Source organism: Sturnira hondurensis, unplaced genomic scaffold (assembly GCF_014824575.4).
Source record: "Sturnira hondurensis isolate 20B ecotype Veracruz unplaced genomic scaffold, ASM1482457v3 Scaffold0006496, whole genome shotgun sequence".
Taxonomy (NCBI): Eukaryota; Metazoa; Chordata; class Mammalia; order Chiroptera; family Phyllostomidae; genus Sturnira; species Sturnira hondurensis.
Window position 1 is genome coordinate 19892053 of NW_028079127.1, and position 18223 is coordinate 19910275.

Sequence of the window (18223 nt, forward strand, 5' to 3'; positions counted from 1 at the left end):
TTTTGGAAAAACTGAGCTCAGAATCACTAGAGTGAAGAACTGAAAAGCTAAAACCTAAAACTAAAGTGGGAGATGAGAATTCTTCTTCATTTACTTTTTATAGCCAGTCTCTCACCTTGATGATGTCTCCATTGGAGGCAATTAAATCTGTTGGAATGGTCACTCGAAACGAGCGCCCGACGACAGCTGTGCCATCAGGAATGCCGACCACCGTGGGGACCGCCTCGGGGAGGTCTGAGAGCATCGAGTGCATGGACGCCTCAAGCTGGTTCTCCCAGTCCCTAATGGCCTCTGAAGGGTCACTCGGCCAGTGGGACTGAGTCACGGACACACAGAACAGAAGGAGAAAGGTCCTCCCCAAGAGGGGGAGCAGCAGCGAAAGGCCCACAGACATCCTCATCCAGGGTCAAGTCTGCTCAAGCCGAGAGTCTCCGATGAAAGGAGGTAAGCAGCGTGGTCCCAGAGCTGGGTGGTCACCCTCTGCACACCTGCTCCATCCCCGAGCACTCAGGGCCTAAAAAAGAAGAACAACCGTCTCAGACTTCAGCAACCTCCATGAATTCAAAGTTGTGCACAGGCAGCTACTACCCTGTGAGTGTCCCCCAAATGCCTGTCCTGCGGCCAACCAGGCAGGCCCTGTGCGTCCAGTACAGAGCCGCCAGCCACATGCGGCTGATCAACGCTGGAAATGGGCCTGGCCCACTAAGTGCAAAGCACACTGACACTTTTTATACAGATTTTAAAAATCTGTATACAAAAGGAATGTAAAATATCTCACTAATACTTTTGAGACATTCTTACATAGTGAAATAGTATTTTGAACATAAATACATTTAGCAGTAAATATTAATGGTAAACAGTAATGAAATGTATTACATTAAACACAGTATTAAAATCCATTCTTCCTTATTTTTATCTACTTTCATGTGACACGTGTGGCTCACATCACATCTCCGCTGGACCGTGCTGCCCTGGACTAACCTCTACTGTGCGGGAAACACAGGGGCAGGAAGACGCAATCAGACAGGTCTAGAATGCAGGACCTTCTCCACGATACCCAGCTTGGTTTGTCCAAATGCTGACCCCCCCGAAACACCAGAGGCTGGTCTAGACTCAGAGAGAGCAACCAGGTGCAGAACGTGCATCCTGACTAGATCCCGGATTTACTTAAAAAACAAAACACGCACAAGTCTAGCGCCCAAAGGGGGTAACTGGGGAATTCTGCACATGTACTGGAGGTAAGATTTATTGTTAATTTTACTTGGTGAAATGATGGTGGTGTCTCTGGTAAGAGATGGCCCCTGGTTTTAAAGTCCTTAGAGATAAAACACCAAAAATCTCTGCAACTCACTTTGAAATGGTCCAAGAGAAAAATGTGTATGTGTACATATAAAGACAGAGCAATGGAGCAAAATACAACCATTATTAAGTTTTTAAAACATACTTTTGAAAAGACTATAAAAACCCAAGTATTTGCACAGAGACATGTGACAAATGCCTGCCCCTCCCTCACACTCCGCGAACTTATCACAGGACCCAGATACTAACCGTGTATTTGTAAACTCAGTGCCAGTGAACCACACTTCCACGGCTTCTCTTGCCTCTGCACCACAGTAACTAGAATCCCGCACATTGTCCCCTCTCCCCCACGCCAGCTTCAGACAGCTTATGACGCCTGCTCTAAGGCTGGCAGCCACAGATGCATTGTGGGGCTTACTGGGTACCCACAGGTGACCACTGCCATCAGGAACAATTTCTCATTCTGGAAAAGAATTAAGCCCTGCCCTGAGCCAAGCTGTTGAAGGGCCACATGATATATTTTCTGACTTGGGTAATACAAAGGAAGTAAAATTGCTAAAGAAAACACGGCCACTGAAATGGGCAGTGTACTCTAAAGTCGACACAAACCTAAGCCAATTCCAGCAGCTTTTTTTTTTTTTCCTATTCTGGTTCTTATTTTGTTTTTGAGCTACCATTCACCATACAAAGCCAAACCCCAAGAAAGTAAAACAATTTTGGAGCCTGGGAGTCCTATTGTACCAAACAAAGACTTACCTAAAGCAACTGTATTTAAGGCCAAGTCTCATGCGGACAACAGCCAGCTGACTGTGAAACCAGAGGAGAGCCAAAAACCAGCTCTGCAACAGAGCTGTTCGAAAGTTCTGGAATGAGTGGCCACTTAGGCTCCTCCCCTACTTTCCCATCACAAGCGAGACAAATCCCAGGTAGATTAGACACACAAATGTAAAAAGCAGAATTAAAAACTTTTTAAAATATAGTTGAATATCAGGACAAAGAAGGATTTCATTTTAAAAGACATCAAAAAATATAAAACATAAAAGAAAAAGCCCATTGGACTTCCAGGAAAATGGAGCAGATATGTTCTTCCCTGGTTTCCCACTAACTACAATGAAAATCCTTAGACATTCTATTTAAAATAAACATAAACCTTGGCTGGTGTGGTTCAATGGGCTGAGCGCCAGCCTGTGAACCAAAGGGCCCCGGGTTCGATCCTCAGTCAGGGCATATGCCTGGGTTGCAGGCCAGGTGCCCAGCTGGGAGTGTGCAAGAGGCAACTCATCGATGTTTCTCTCTCTTTCTCCCTCCCTTCCCTCTCTCTGAAAATCAAGAAGTAAAATCTTTTTTAAAAAATCGCCTAAGACTTGGTCAAAAAAAGGCAGACCAGCTAGGGACCCCAGGACTCACGAAAAGACCCTGGTGAAGCCCATGGGTCTGCTTTCTGCCTCATACCTTCCAGAACTGGAGCTGAAGAAGGCAGCAGGCCAGGAATGCCAACGGATGAAACAGTAAAGGTTCCAACAGTCTGCTCTCTTGAGCCAAAGGAGCAGGAGGGGGCAGCCTAGCAAGACAGAAAACACTTACACAGTAACAGCCCTATTCTAGACAAACACCACAGAAAAGAAGTGGGGCCCCAATCGCACCCACACCAGCAAAGTCCAGTGTGGGACCTAGACTTCCACCCTCATGAGGCTGTAACAGGCACCCCAGGACCCCCACTGAGGTAGTGCCGGAGAAGGCCAAGCAGGGACTTTCATCCCCACCAGCCCGTAACAATGTGCTGCCCTTGCCCTCCTCCTCTTCCAGCCCCTCAGTGTCCATGGAAACAACACGGGAACCGGTATTTCTATGCCCACTGGGGCAGTACCAAGGAGCCTCTCTCCCCCTGCTAGGAAGATATCACAAGGAGGATTCATGGAGGGTCGAAACTTTCACCATTGCTCAGCGGTAGTGATGCCTGGATGTCCACCGCTGCGCGGTGGGAACAGGGACTTCTCCCACCTTCAGGTGTCACTAAGGGCTGAGTGGGGACTCTGGACACTAACCTCCACTTCCCAATAATCAGGCAGCACCTCCCCTACCTCTCTCCTGCCAGAGAAGTACCAGAAAAAGCCAGCTAAAACAAAACTTAGAGTTTCAGAACAAAATAGAAAATTGTCCTGGTTTCAATTTTCTTAAAAAATCATACCAAGAACAAGGACGACTGCAAACTGAATAAGAAAAGATGATCAGTAAATGACCGCGCCAAGGCGACAAAGACAGGTAGAGAGTAAGAGGGTGGGAAAGACACCAGGCGAATACTAGAGGAAAGCAAGAGTGGCTGGACGTGTATTAACACGAGATGAAGTAGCCTTCAGAGCAAAGAAAACGGCCAAAGGAGGGCACCACATAATGACAGAAGGGTCAGCCCGCCAACAACAGTAACCCCATCAAATGCCTATGCACCACACAACAGAGCTACAAAACGGGTAAAGCAAAAACTGATGGAACTGAAAGAAAAAACTTAAGAATCCACAATTCTAACTAGAAACTTCAATACCACTCTCTCAACAACTGACAAAATAACTACAAAGAAAATCAGCAAGGATACAAAAAACCTCAAAAATACCATCGGTCAATAAACTCTACTAGACCCTTACAAAGCACTCCATCTGCGATTAGAACACATAGTCTTTTCAAATGTTCATGGAACCCATGCCCAGATAGACCATATCTAAGGTCATGAAATAAACCTCAACAAAAAACTTTTTAATCCTCACCGAGGATATGTTTATTGATTTGAGAGAGAGATAGAGAAATGTAAGATGTAAGAAACATTAATCAGTTACTTCCTGTACACACCCTAACCATGGATCGAATCTGCAACTCAGGTAAATGTGCCCTGACAAGGAATTGAACCCACAACCTTTTGGTGTGTGGGATGATGCTCCAACCAACTGAGCCACCCAGCCAGGGCCAAACCTTGACAAATTTTTAAGGAAACGAAATAAGCCCTGGCTGGTGTGGCTCAGTGGATTGAACACTGGCCTGCAAACCAAAGCGTCACTAATTCAATTCCCAGCCGGGGCACATGCCTGGGTTGTGGGCCAGGTCCCCAGTAGGGGATGCACAAGAGGCAACCACACATTGATGTTTCTCTCCCTCCTTTCTCCCTCCCTTTCCCTCTGTCTAAAAATAAATAAAATCTTGAAGAAAATGAAATAATATTGAATGTGTCCTTCAACCACGAGGAAATCAAATCAAAAATCAGTAACTAAAGGAAAACAGGAAACTCTCCAAATGCTTGAAAATTATACAACATACCTCTAAATAATCCTGGGGTCAGAGAGGAAGTCTCAAGAGATATAAAAAATTACAATGAACTGAATTAAAAAAATACATTTGTTGACTCGTATTAAAATTTGTGGAACACAACTAAAGCAGTGCTTAGAGGTGTATTTATAGCCCTGAATCCACTAAAAAATAAAAAAGTCTCAAACTAATAATCTGTGCTACCTCAAGAATCTAAAAAGAAAGCCAAATAACCCAAAGCAAGCAAAAGGAAAAAAATCACGAAGAGCAAAAATCAGTGAAATTGACCTGGCTGGTACTGTTCAGTGGACTGAGCACCAGCCTGTGAACCGAAAGGTGTCACCAGTTCGATTCCCAGTCAGGGCACATGCCTGGGTGGTGGACTGAGTCCCCAGCAGGGGGCGGCAAGAGGCAACCAACTGATACGTCTCTTGCACATCGATGTTTCTCTCCCTCTTTCTCTCTCCCTTTCTCACTCTCTGAAAATAAATTTTTAAAATCTTTTTTAAAAAATCAATGAAACTGAAAACAAAAATAGAGAAAAATAAATACAAAATAAAACTGTTTCTTTGGAAAGATTAATAAAATTGGTAAAATCTCTAGTAAAACTGACAGAAGACACAAATTCCCAGGAATGAAACAGGAGATCTCCCTACAGACCCTGCAGACATCAAAAGGATAATAACACATCAAATAACTCACAGGTAGATTTAACAAATCAAACAAAAGAGACCAATTCCTTGAAAAGTACAAACTACCACAACTCGCCTACTATAATACAGACAATTTCTATTATTAAGGAAACTGAATTTGTCATTTAAAAACTCCCACAAAAAGCCCTGGCTGGTGTGACTCCTTGGAACCGCAGAGGGTCACTGGTTGATTCCTGGTCATGGCACTTGCCTGGGTTGCGGCCAGGTCCCCGGGTGGAGGAGCATGAGAGGCAACCAATCAACGTATCTCTCACACATCAGTGTTTCTCTGCCTCTTTCTCCCTCCCTTCTCCATCTCTAAAAAATAAATAATCTTTTAAAACTCCCACAAAAATAAATCTCCAGGCCCAAATGGCTTCACTAGTAAATTCTACCATACATTTAGAAAAAAATAACATGAATTCTATACAACCTTTTCCAGAAAGTATAGGAATGCTTTCCTATTGATTTTATGCAGCTATCATTACACTTATACCAAAAACAGACAAAGGCTATACCAAAAAAATAAAATACAGATCATTAAATCTCATGAACAAAGCCACAAAAAAGTTTACAAAATTTTTAACAAAATATTATCAAATTGAATTCAGCAATATATAAAAAGAATTATACACCATAACCAAGTGGTATATATTCCAGGGATACAAGACCAGTTTGGTATTTGAAAATCAATGTAACTAAGGAACAAAAATCACACAATCGTATCAACTGACACAGAAAAAGTACATGACAAAATTCAACACCCATTCATGATGGACACTCTCGAAAAAACGGGAACAGAGAAAGTCTTCAACTTGATAAAGAGCATCTACAAAAAACATCCCTAACATTATACTTAAGGACAGATTGAATGCTTTCTCCTTAAGATCAGAAACAAGAAAAAGACGCCTGCTCTCATCACTTTTATTTGACATAGTGCTCATGTACTAGCCAGTGTAAGGCGGCAAGGAAATGGGGAGGGGGGGGGCGGGGAAGCATACGCACTGAAAAGGAAAAAATGTTTTCAAAATCCAGAAATACACTTATACAAGAATGCCCGACTGTTATCTCAATAGTATTTTTAAATATTTTAAAAATATATTTAACTGATTATGCTGTTATAGTGGTCCCATTTTTCTCCCCTTTATTCCCCTCCGCCCTGTATCCTACCATCGGCATTCCCTCACCTTACTTTGTGTCCATGGGTCGTACATTTAAGTTCTTTGGCTTCTCCATTTCCCATACTATTCTAACCTCCCTTTGTCTATTTTGTATCTACCATTTATGCTTCTTATTCCCTGAACCATACTCTCCCCCTCCCCTTCCCCCTCCCCGCTGAAGACCCTCCATGTGATCTCCATTTCTGTGATTCTGTTCCTGTTCTAGTCATTTGCTTAGTTCATTTTATTTTTTAAGGTTCGGTTGTTGATAATTGTGAGTTTGCTGTCATTTTATCATTCATATTTTTTCATCTTCTTTTTCTAAGTCCCTTTACCATTTCACATAATAAGGGCTTGGTGATGGTGAACTCCTTTAACCTAACCTTATCTGGGAAGCACTTTATCTGCCCTTCCATTCTAAATGATAGCTTTGCTGGACAGAGCAATCTTGGATTGATGACTTTTTACGAAGGTGCAAAAGCAATTCAACGGGGGGAGTAGGTTTTTCCACAAATGCTGCAATCCGGATGTCACTCAGTGGAAGGATGGTTGAACAAACTGTGGACACTCGTACCATGAAATGTAACTACTGACACACTTGGTAACTTGGATGTGTGCCACACTCAAGGAAATTATGATGAGTGAAAAGTGCTCATCCCAAAAGGGTGCATTCTGCCCTGGCTGGTGTAGCTCAGTGGACTGAGCATGGGCCTGTGAAGCAAAGGGTCGCTGGTTCCATTCCCGGTCAGGACACATGCCTGAGTTGCGGGCCAGGTCCCCAGTGGGGGACAAATGAGAGGCAACCACACATTGATGTTTCTCTACCACTCTTTCTCCTTCCCTTCTCCTCTCGCTAAAAATAAATAAATAAAATATATAAAAAGAAGGGTGCATTCTGTACTATATGATTTAATTTTTATAACATTCTTGAAGTGACAAAATTATAGAAATAGAGAACAAATGAGTAGTTACCAGGGACTAAAGACAGGGTCAGGGGAAAAGGGAAGTAGGTGAGGCTTAAACAGGGTAATGTAAGCAATCCTCAAGGTGATGAAAATGTTCTGTATTTTGACTGTATCAATGTCAATATCCTGGCTGATACTGTATCAATACCATGCTTTTATAAGATGTTACCATGGGGGCAAACTAGATAAAGGGTACACAGAGTATTATTTTTAACAACTGAATGAGAATCCACAATGACCTCAAACATTTTTTCTAAATCTTAAAAAAAAAAAAAAAAAAAAGCTCTGACCAGTGTGGCCTGTGAACCTAAAGGTCGCCGGTTTGATTCCCCGGTCAGGGCACATGCCTGGGTTGCCCACCAAGTCCCTGGTTAGGGGTATGCGAAAGGCAAGCAATCAATGTTTCTCTCACATACTGATGTTTCTTCCCCTCTTTCTCCCTCACTTGCCCTCTCTAAAAATAAATATAATCTTTAAAAACAATACAAAATAAATATCTCTAGATCTTCTGTTTTGTGCTGTTTTACTGTAACTTCAGCGTTTCCTTCACTGTTGCACAGCGCTTCCCCCAGCGGCCTGTTCTTTCTCACTCGTCTCGGAATGGTTCAGCTCAACAACGAACGTCCCACAAGACTGGCTGGAAGGGTGGTAAACTGTGGAAGGGCAGGGACACATCTGTCGAAATCGCTGATGGATGACAGTGCCAGACACACACCTCATCAATGAGTGGGGGGGCACAGGACTTTCTTTTAGCTTCTGCCTATGTCTTCACACTTCAGTTCACTTACTTTTCTACTTATTAGATCCATTTGGTCTTCACTCTTTAAGTGATTCTGCATTTTAAAGCTCTCAGCTAATGTGAAAACAGCAACAGCACGAGACACGCCCTGTCACCAGAGCAGAAGCTCAGCCACTATCTGCGGACACATGACGATGCCGGGCATCTGTTTCATGACTAAGTGCTCTGCATTTAGCAAGCAGACGCTGTCCCAGGCACCACTCCAACTGCTATGTGTTGGTTTTCCATGCTCTGGGGAGAAAAAGATCTTTATGCAACTTGGCAAAAAGCAGCCTTGTGTCTTTCTGATGCTGGCTTTTTATAAGCAAGGGTCACGTCTCCCCATGGGGGAAATTTGGCAGGCCGCACCCACACACCCTAATGAGGACACCTCCTGGGAGGTTTTTACACCCAATCATACACTCGGTCACTCAGAGCAGGAGGCACTGCAGAGATCCTCCTCGCCATTTTTCATGGACCAAGGCCCAAAGAGGGGTGACATTCACACCGTCACACAGAACCTGTGGGCAGAACATGGTGGGAGAAGGGGCTCAGGAATCAGGGAAAGACAATGGCCGGAGTCAAGTGGTCTTTCTGACACAGCCATGTGTTCTGACACTGCACATGCCGCACACTTACACTGTACCCTCTGCGACACCAGGAAGTGCTGGGGCAGCCCAGGAATGTGTCCCAGCGGCACTCACCACTGACTGGCTGGCAGAAGCGGCCGAAGCTCTCGTTCTGGGAACTGGGTGGAGGGAATGAGTGCCAGGACCGAGTGCAGTGCCCACCACTGAGTCTGAGCTCAGCGCTGCCCCGGACTCCAGTGAAGTGCAACGCTGTGAAGAGGGACCTTCCCAGAGCCTTGAAGTACCTGGCTCTCTGCACGCACACTGCAGAGCCATGGCATATGGAGCGAAAATGGCATAGCTGCCAGGAAGCAAACCTATCCCTTAGTACCGGACGGTCCACCCTGGGGACAGAGAAACCTTAAAAGTGTTGGAGCCTGCAAAGCGCGGCACGTCACAGCCCTTTGAGTGACTGCGGTCCCTGAGCAGACAGTCAGGCCACCCCTCTCCCTCTTCTCTTAGGAAGAACCTGCACTCCTGCCGCAAGAGCCAATGGCACCAGAGAGGAGAGTCCACAGTGCCCCACATAGCCACCCTACGCCCGCCTGGCCAGGAGTTCCTTCAGCCCCTAACAGCACCAGTGAGGCCGCACCACCACAGAAAGCTGGCCTGAGCACCTCCACCGGGCTCCTGGGGTACTTTTCAATGATGAAAGAACAGTCTGGGTTCCAGGAGGCACCCAGGGAACCCAGACCCTGAACTCACTTCAGGGAAGCTCCCTCTCCCAGAGGGAGGAACTGCAGCTAGCTATGGGTGGAGCCCTGCCCATGCTTCCCTTCTCCAACACCCCAACTCTGCAGGACAGTCAGACTAAACAAACCATCCCATGTCCAGCAGTGACTAAAAGGTGATGTCCTTTGTAACCCAAAACACAAAACTCTGTCCTGGAGGCAGGTGTATTTATACTTTACTAGATCAGTCGGCAAGGGCACAAGTAGAGAATCAGAAACATTGTACAGCGACAGGTAAGGACCCCGTGCATCTGAGGCAGGCAGAGTTCAGCAGGACGGAATCCCTCTGCCTCCGATACTAATCCCCATCTACGTGAAACGGAAGCACGTGCCTTGCAGTGGGACGGAGGTATGGCCATGAGAAGGCCCACTCGGCCCAGACTGCAAACTAGAAGGCGAGTCCCCTGGAAGCCCAGCCCCAGGAGAGAAGCACTCTGCTGCGTTTGGGCTGCCCCCCCGGGCTAGTGGGTGCCCCGTCCACAGAGGAGGCTCAGCCAGGCAGCGCTTTCCAGCCAACACACACGAGGAGCAAATGCAGACGTGGCATCGACTCCCTTCGGAGTCAAGTCCCTGTTTCCTCACATGCAGACAGACGACTCACAGAGAACACAACTTGAAGATATCTGCACCGAACCTCAGAAAGGTCAGCTCCCTCCTCGTTTTTACCTTCTAAGAATGAAGGAACAGTGAGCTCCAACCCATTATTAATCAAGCAAAGTGAGGCAGAGGCAGAGCCAGCTTACCCACCATTCCCCAGAACCCTACTCTTCCAAAGCTGTTATCCAAAAATAAACTGTCAAACTGCTACCATTCGCCATGGTAATTAAAACATTAAAAGAAAACAGAAAAGTCAAAAGCAAAAACTTCACTGAAACTACCACTTCAGGCTCCATGGAGCAAAAATAGCATTTGCCAGTCGAACATTATACAAAAATTCTAGCGAGTTAACCAATTTAAGACCACTCAATCTGCCGGTCAACAGGATGCACTCTGCACAATGAAAAACAATAGTGTGAAGTCACTGTTTACTGGGGCTCCAAACACTGAAAAGACAGGCAGATTCCTCTGCTTTGAGTTCAAAGCAGACCTTTTTCACTCCCTGGCAGCAGAGGAGGAAGGTGTGGGGCCAAGTCACAAATGGGGAAGATTCAAGGCGTCACCCCAACTCACTCGCAGCTCAGGAGGCAGGTGAGGTTCCCTAGCAGGAGGCGAGCTCCTGCCCACCTGTGTGCTGGGGGAACACCACCAAGTGTGGCGACAGCCCTGTGAAGACACCATCAAGGAGCTGAGCACCCCACCAAAGGAGTCCAGGGTCACAGATATAGCAAGAGATTCAAAAGTCAAAATATGTGGGAGAAAACAATGACCACCTGCGGGAAGCAGGCGCTACACAACAGTCTGTCAAACAGAAAAGTCACTCTGAACCTTTCCTCAGTTGGAAAGCTCGCCAGTCCTCTCCTACCACAGACACCAAAGGCAGAGGTCCAGGAAGGGCAGTGGTTTCTGCTGCTGGTGGTTTGTTTCTTCAACAAAGGCAGGAAGGAAGCAAAGGTTTAATACCTGAGTGCAAACTCACTCAGGTGCAACCCTTCTTAGAGGAAGGGAAGAAAGACAAGGCCCAAACCCAGGACTGAATGGCCAACCCACTGGACCGTGGGTTTTAACCTGGGTTTTAACCTGGGTAGATTTTTAACATCTTATGTGACAAAGCTCACGGAAAAACAGTTCCTTCTACACACCACTGACCTCCACATGCCGCTGTTAAACATTACTGACTACTGAACTGAACACTTAAAAATGGTTAAGATGGTAAATTTTATGTCACGTGCTTCTTTTAACCACAATTCAAACATTTTTTATAGTCAAGATGGTAATTTTTATTACATGTGTTTTATCACAATTATAAATAAATAAATGTGTTTTTTAAAAAACACGACTCATCCCAGGCCTGTGTGGTGCAATTGGAGAGTTGTCCCATAGCTGAAAGGTCACAGGTATGATTCCTGATTAGGGCACATGCCTAGGTTGCGGGGGGATCCCCAGTCTGAAAACCAATGGGAGGCAACCTGTGGATACTTCTCTCTCACATCAATGTTTCTCTCTCTCCCTTCCTCTCTCTCTAAAAGCGACAAGAAAATGTCCTCAGGTGAGGATTAAAAAAAAAACCTCACTCAGAGTCACACCAATTAGATTTCAGGAAAAAACACCTATGAGGCTTAGAACCAGGCTTTTAATCACCGATGCCCAGGCAGGGCCCAGAGGACAGAAAAGGGCAAACCGAGACCAACAACAAGGCCCAGGTCTGGCCGTCCATCTGACTGGGGCGATGCGACTGGGAGGGGTGTGGAGGGAAGGAGGAAGCCTAAGAGGTGGGCGGCCAGACTCCACCGAACCCAAGTGGGAATGAATTACCACATTCACGTGCCCGGTATGGCATCCAAGAACCCAATTAAAGCAAATTACAATTATCTCAAGACAGCCCAACAATAATTAACACTCCAATGCATATTTACTGACTCCCTACTCTGTGAGAGGTATGAAACTTCATCTGCGTTGCATGAGGTCTTCCCATATTTCATACAAAAACATTCCATTAAGATTTACATACATGACTAAATCACAAAATGCGAGAGGCGACAAACTGAGTAATTATGTATTATAAATAGGCTTTCTCCACATAAGTGCTTACAGATAACTAAGTTGCCTTGTCTCTGGAAAGCTGGGGAAGTAACTTAAACTCCTGGGCTACCTGCCACCTGCCCACTCAGTACAGTGGCAGACACAACTCAGTACGACACAACTTGACACCACAAGGGCAGGGTGGTCGCTGTCCACCCCTGCAGAGGGGCAGACAGCAGAGGGGGAGGGATGTGAGGGTAGCAGAGGGGACAGGCCCACCTGGGCAGCGCTCCCCCTGCGCCCCCCCCCGCCCCCGCCGGTAGATGACCTGCACCAAGTAGGCACTGGGCAGCCGTCAGTACAGGGAAAGCAAGGATTTCCACCAAAATCCCAGAAATGACTCACCCAGCTCAAAAGCAATAATCACCTGATTTCACACTCTGAAGTTAAAAGCTAAGTTTTCTGATATATTTTCCATCATGCTACAAAGCAGCAAAAGTAGGTGCAGTAGCTCAAAACGAAAATGCTAGTCAGACTTCAATGAATTAGGCTGAGAGAAAGTGTGCTGACTGCCGGCCCTCCTGACCTAGCCGGCTAATCAGACTCCAAAACAGGGAGTGAGAGGAGCTGCAGGAGGGGCCGCAGCCACAAGCTCCCACTCAGGTGCCCCAACTGCAGCTGTGCTCACAGCACAGGTCTCGGGGCCAAATGGGGGTGTCTGGCCCCTGGCGGTGACGACTTCCTGCACCTTCACTGTAGGCTGCCACTGTACTGAGTGTTTTTCTTGGCAAATACTTCAATCTTCAGTGTTTAAAGTTGTCACCCGATTTTAGCCACCTACTTGTCTTGGGCCACATTCTTAAGGTTCAACCATCAAAAACATTTCAACCATGCCAGAAAGTTAAAGATCAACAAACTTCGTTTTAAAAAGGACAAGACACAACTAGCATCCCACTCTCCCAGCTCAGACTTTTTGCAAGCAGAATTCCTACCCTCCCACACAGGGCTCTAACTGGCCCTTCTACCTACCTCAGCCCTGCCACAGCTACACAGTCTAAAAAATCACCAACTTCCCTGGCAGGATTTAGGGCTGTGCTTCCAAAGGCTGGGGCCAACAGCCAGAGAACGATCCTGCAGACTTCTGGAAGTCTGCTCTGCAAAGCCAGGGCCACTGTACGGCCAGGCAATAAAGCAGTGCACAAGGCCATTGCTGAGCAGGACTGACACACCTGCCGTGCCTGGCCTCTGGCTGGCCCGGGGCGGCGGCGACTGAGAGCACCGGTTCCCAGGGAACTGGTGAAGGCAAAGCTCCTGGGCTGGACCCTGCCGACCCCGCATTTCTGGCCTTTCCCAGCAGAGGGTGCTGGGCCGCTCCACAAGAAGCACAGCTCAGATGTGGGGAACGGTGTCCAGTTCAGGCACCTCTGCACCAAGGCGGCAGAGAAAATCCGCAATTTTCAAGCGCTTTCCTCCTCCTCAAAGCTGCAGGAGATCCCCAGGCCTCTGCCACGTGAATTTACACCCAGGTTAATACAACCGACGACACTCTCGAAGACACCCTCGTCCTTACCTCCAACTGCCTCCACCTCCTCGCTCCACAGGCTTCTGTCATTCCCTTAGCATGAGGGGAAAAGTAGGTTTCCACTCAGTAGTCATTATTTAGAAATTAATTCCTGCATTTTAGAGTCCAAGGATTAAATATTAAAAGCAAAGAGATAAGGGAAAGACAAATGCAAAAGACCTTTCATCTTAACAAAAGGGTACACATACAATTTACATGTTTCCAAGTACTGGGGAGAGAGGAGCAGCTACAAAGTACTTTTTCAGTGGCAGCTGAAATCTGAACTCCCAAGCCAGGCCAGTTTCAGACACAGACGGACTCCCACGGCCCAGGTGGAGAGACCCCACGGCCCACCGCTGAACTCTTCAGATGCTCTATCTTATTTCCCACAAATCTTCCACTGGCTTCTAATGAGAGCATGTAAGCACCCTGCCCTGCACAGTCTCTGTCTGTACTGCAAAGTAACTACTCAAAGGACTTCTTTTGAAAATAGGAAATTATCTGATGTCTTTTCACTACAGAAAATTACCCAATAAATCTCAAAAGTTCTGTAGACTTAAGAACAGACCTAGTCAGGAGTCAGGAACCTGCACTTCACTTTGGGTCCACCTCACACAGGGACAAAGACGACCCTGGAGGGTGTCATGGCAGTGAGGCCCTCTGTCACACTGCCCGCCCCCCTGGAATCGGGGAGAGCTGCTGCCCGACCTCTGCAGACTTCCTTGGTCAGTCTGAGGGAAAGGGCAGGAGGGCAGGGGTCCAGACAAAAGCGATGTCTCGAGTCAACTAGATGGAGCTGTGATTCTGGCTTCTCAGACTAAACTGCCCTCTAGAGTTTGACTTAGGAAGGATTTGGCCTCTGTGCCGACACTTGTCCCTCCACCTAGCTATCCCGTGATAAGGTGTGTGGGGGGGGAAGTGGGACACCTGGCGATAAGAGCATCAGGGCAGCAACCAACAGGGACTGGGGAGAGCGGCCTCCACACCCTTACCAAGCTGTTCACCCTAAGACCAGGAGACAGGGCGGGTTGGAAACATTTCTTGGTTGAAAAAAAACGGTCCAGAAACCAGTTCACCTCAGTCACTGCCTGAAGATCCCACTGTAGGGCCCCTCCCAGGATCTGGCTGACTATTCCAACCCAAGCAGGTGCCCCACCCATCAACCTGCCTCAGGACTGGAGAGGAAGCAAAGAAGCCAGAGCCCCCTTGGAGACGCTTCTCACCCCAGGGAGGGAGAGCCCTCCAGTCCTCTGCCAGCCTCAGATGATTACCAGATATATTCAGCAAACAATCAGAGAAAAATCCAGACTTCTCTGGAACAGAGAACATAGAGCCAATTCACCAGGTGCCAGTAGCATTTCTCTGGGGAGCAGGCAGGGTGTGAGGGGAGTTCTTTAATCAAGCTCTCTTTGTAAACACATAATCCACAGGCACCTCAAAAAGTCACTCACACTCTCTATTTGCAGAAGAGCTGAGAAGCAGGAAGCCACCGAGCACAGCCTCAACACCACAGTTTCCATCTCTCGCACTGCAAGGTTTAGTGCAGCTGCAAACCTGAGCAGCAGCTTCTGGGATAGTTGGCTCTGGAAACAATTCTAACCCGATGGCGAACTGATAGTCGGCACATCGGGTTTTCGAACTACCTGCAACGCATCCAGAGATCTCAGCTCTCTTCTGCTTTTAACAGACTAACTACCAAGTACAATATTAAATCTGACACTGACTGTGGGCCAAGGAAGTGATAAGGCCTCCTCCTCCACAGGTTTCTGAGACCAACAAGCACCTCCTACAGGACAGTGTGTACCTGTCTGGTCCTGGGTACTCTCCCAGGGCTCATGTTCTGCTGGGTGACCCAGCAACACCAACTGCAGCACCTGGGTACCAAGGACCCTCAAGGGTGCACAGCTCTTGGTATGTGCCTGACATAGCGAGTTTTAAGGGAATCATTTCCAAAACCTTCTGAAGGAGGGTGAACTTGTCCTAACGTCATGCGCCCCTCAACAGGAAAGCAGTGGTCCTCACCACCAGAACCTGGGCTGTGGCTGTCCTCGGGGTACGGGGCAGACGAGAGGTCAGCGACTATCAGAGGTTCCAGAGTGCAGAGACCCCACGGCCCACCGCTGGGTATGACGCCAGGTATGACGGAACAACACAAGGGGTTTTGACCAACAGGAGTTTTAAAAAACAACCGTACTTTTAAAAATATATATTTTACAAATCTAAGTCTATTCCCAGAAACCCTGTCTGCTGGGCAAATGTGGTAAAATAACACCAGCTACAACAATGGGAAGCAGCGACTTCCGCCAAGATGGAGGCATAGGTGGAAACACTGTGCCTCCTCCCACAACCAAGTTTGAATACAACAAAGGTTTGGAGAAATAGGACACACCCAAAGACCAGAAAACGGAATTATACGGAAGTCCGACAACTACGAACCGTTCAACAGGGACGGTAAGAGAGGCAGAGCCAGCAGCGGAGCTGGGTCGGGCAGGACAGACCCCCGACCTAGGCACGCAGGCAGCCCGGAACCAGTCGGGGTGCGGGGCAGACTGACCGCGGTTGCACATTCACGCACAGTGAGACGGACCACGCAGGCCCCAGGGGGCGAACCCAGTGGTGGAGGGCTGATGGCGGTGGCACACTCGTGTGCAGTGGAACGAAACGCGTGGGCCTGGTGACGGTGGTGGCTGCGGTGACGGTGGGGGCCACGGCAGCAGGCGGCAGAGGGAAGCCATTGTCCCTCTTTGACCCCGCCCCCACATACAGCGTCATAACCCAGCGACTGAGTTGCCCTGCTCTAGTGAACAACTAGGGCTCCGATCCTGCTACGGAACAGGCACGAACAGCCCAAAAGATGGCGCAAGAAGAACTCAAAGTCCCAGAGCCGATAACTCTAAGCAACTGACAAATTGCCAGCCTCTCAGAAGCACAATTCAAGACACTATTTATCAGGATGCTCACAGAATTGGTAGATTACAGTCACAAATTAGAGGAACATATGAAGGCTAAACTAATTGAAATGAAGGGAGATGTCCAGGAAACCAATAGCGATGGAAAGGAAACTGGGACTCAAATCAATGGAATGGACCAGAAGGAAGAACAAAACATCCCACCAGAAAGGAATGAAGAAATGAGAATTCAAAAAAATGAGGAGAGGCTTAGGAACCTCCAGGACATCTTTAAATGTTCCAACATCCGGATTATAGGGGTACCAGAAGGGGGAAAGAAACAGCCACGAGTGGAAAACTTATTTGAACAAATAATAAAGGAGAACTTCCCCAGTCTGGCAAAGGAAATAGACTTCCAGGAAATCCAGGAAGCTCAGAGAGTCCCAAAGAAGTTGGACCCAAGAAGGAACACACCAAGGCACATCATAATTACATTAGCCAAGACTAAAATGAAGGAGAGAATCCTAGAAGCAGCAAGGGATAAGGGGACAGTCACCTACAAAGGAGTACCCATCAGACTGTCAGCGGATTTCTCAAAAGAGACCTTACAGGCAAGAAGGGGCTGGAAAGAAGTATTCCAAGTCATGAAATCCAAAGACCTACAGCCAAGATTGCTTTATCCAGCAAAACTTTCATTTAGAATGGAAGGACAGATAAAGTGCTTCTCAGATAAGGTCAAGTTCAAGGAGTTCATCATCACCAAGCCCTTATTCTATGAAATGCTAAAGGGACTTATATAAGAAAAAGAAGATGAGAAATATGAACAGTGAAAGGACAGCAAACACACAGTTATTAACAACCACACCTAAAACAAAAGCAAACCAAGAGGACAGCTAGATCAGGAGTGGAACCATAGAAATGAAGAACACATGGAGGGTTAGAAACAGGGGGGTGGGAGGAAGAGAAGGGAGGAGAAGGCACAGAAAATAGCATAGATGGTAGGCAGAAAATGGACAGGGGGGAGGTCGAGAATAGTGGGGGAAATATAGAATCTAAAGAACTTGAGACACGTGGTTATAAACTAAGGGGGGGAGAATGGTGGGGGAGGGAGTGTGCAGGTGGAGGGGAATGAAGGGGGGGAATAGAACAACTGTAATGGTATAATCAATAAAATATATTAAAAAAAAACAATGGGAAGCAGCGCAAACACAGGTAACAGGGACAAATAGCAAATTAAATGATACTCGGTGTTTGTTTCATTCTTTGGAGGAAAGACTCTGGGTAAATATCACAGGAACACCTACTGTTTGCTTCAGCAACAACTGCTTTTCTTGTTTCACGAGCACCTGGCTCCAGCAAAAAAACACATAATGGGAATATATTTCCCTGATGATTTTTATTCAACAAATCTGACCACCTACTCAGTATCAGATACTGCCCTATCTTCCCCCAACTGTTTTTTTAAAGATTTTATTTATTTATTTTAGAGAGAAGGGAAGAGAGAAAGCGAGGGAGCGAACACCAGTGTGTGGTTGCTTCTCGAATGCCCCCTAGTGGGGACGTGGCCCACAACCCAGGCATGTGCCCTGACTGGGAATCAACCCAGTGAC

At 47.0% G+C, this 18223-nt stretch overlaps 1 protein-coding gene across 4 annotated transcripts in view; it reads right to left on the reverse strand.

Annotated features, from left to right (window-relative positions):
- DAG1 (dystroglycan 1) overlaps positions 1–18223 on the reverse strand; it is a 52906-nt gene that overhangs the window by 15047 nt on the left and 19636 nt on the right. For all 4 annotated transcript variants that reach the window (XM_037049716.1, XM_037049715.1, XM_037049713.1 and 1 more), the window contains one exon: positions 116–514. In XM_037049716.1, coding sequence (XP_036905611.1) covers positions 116–400 — 285 coding nt within the window. In that variant the 5' untranslated portion in view covers positions 401–514. The remainder of the gene's footprint in view (positions 1–115; positions 515–18223) is intronic.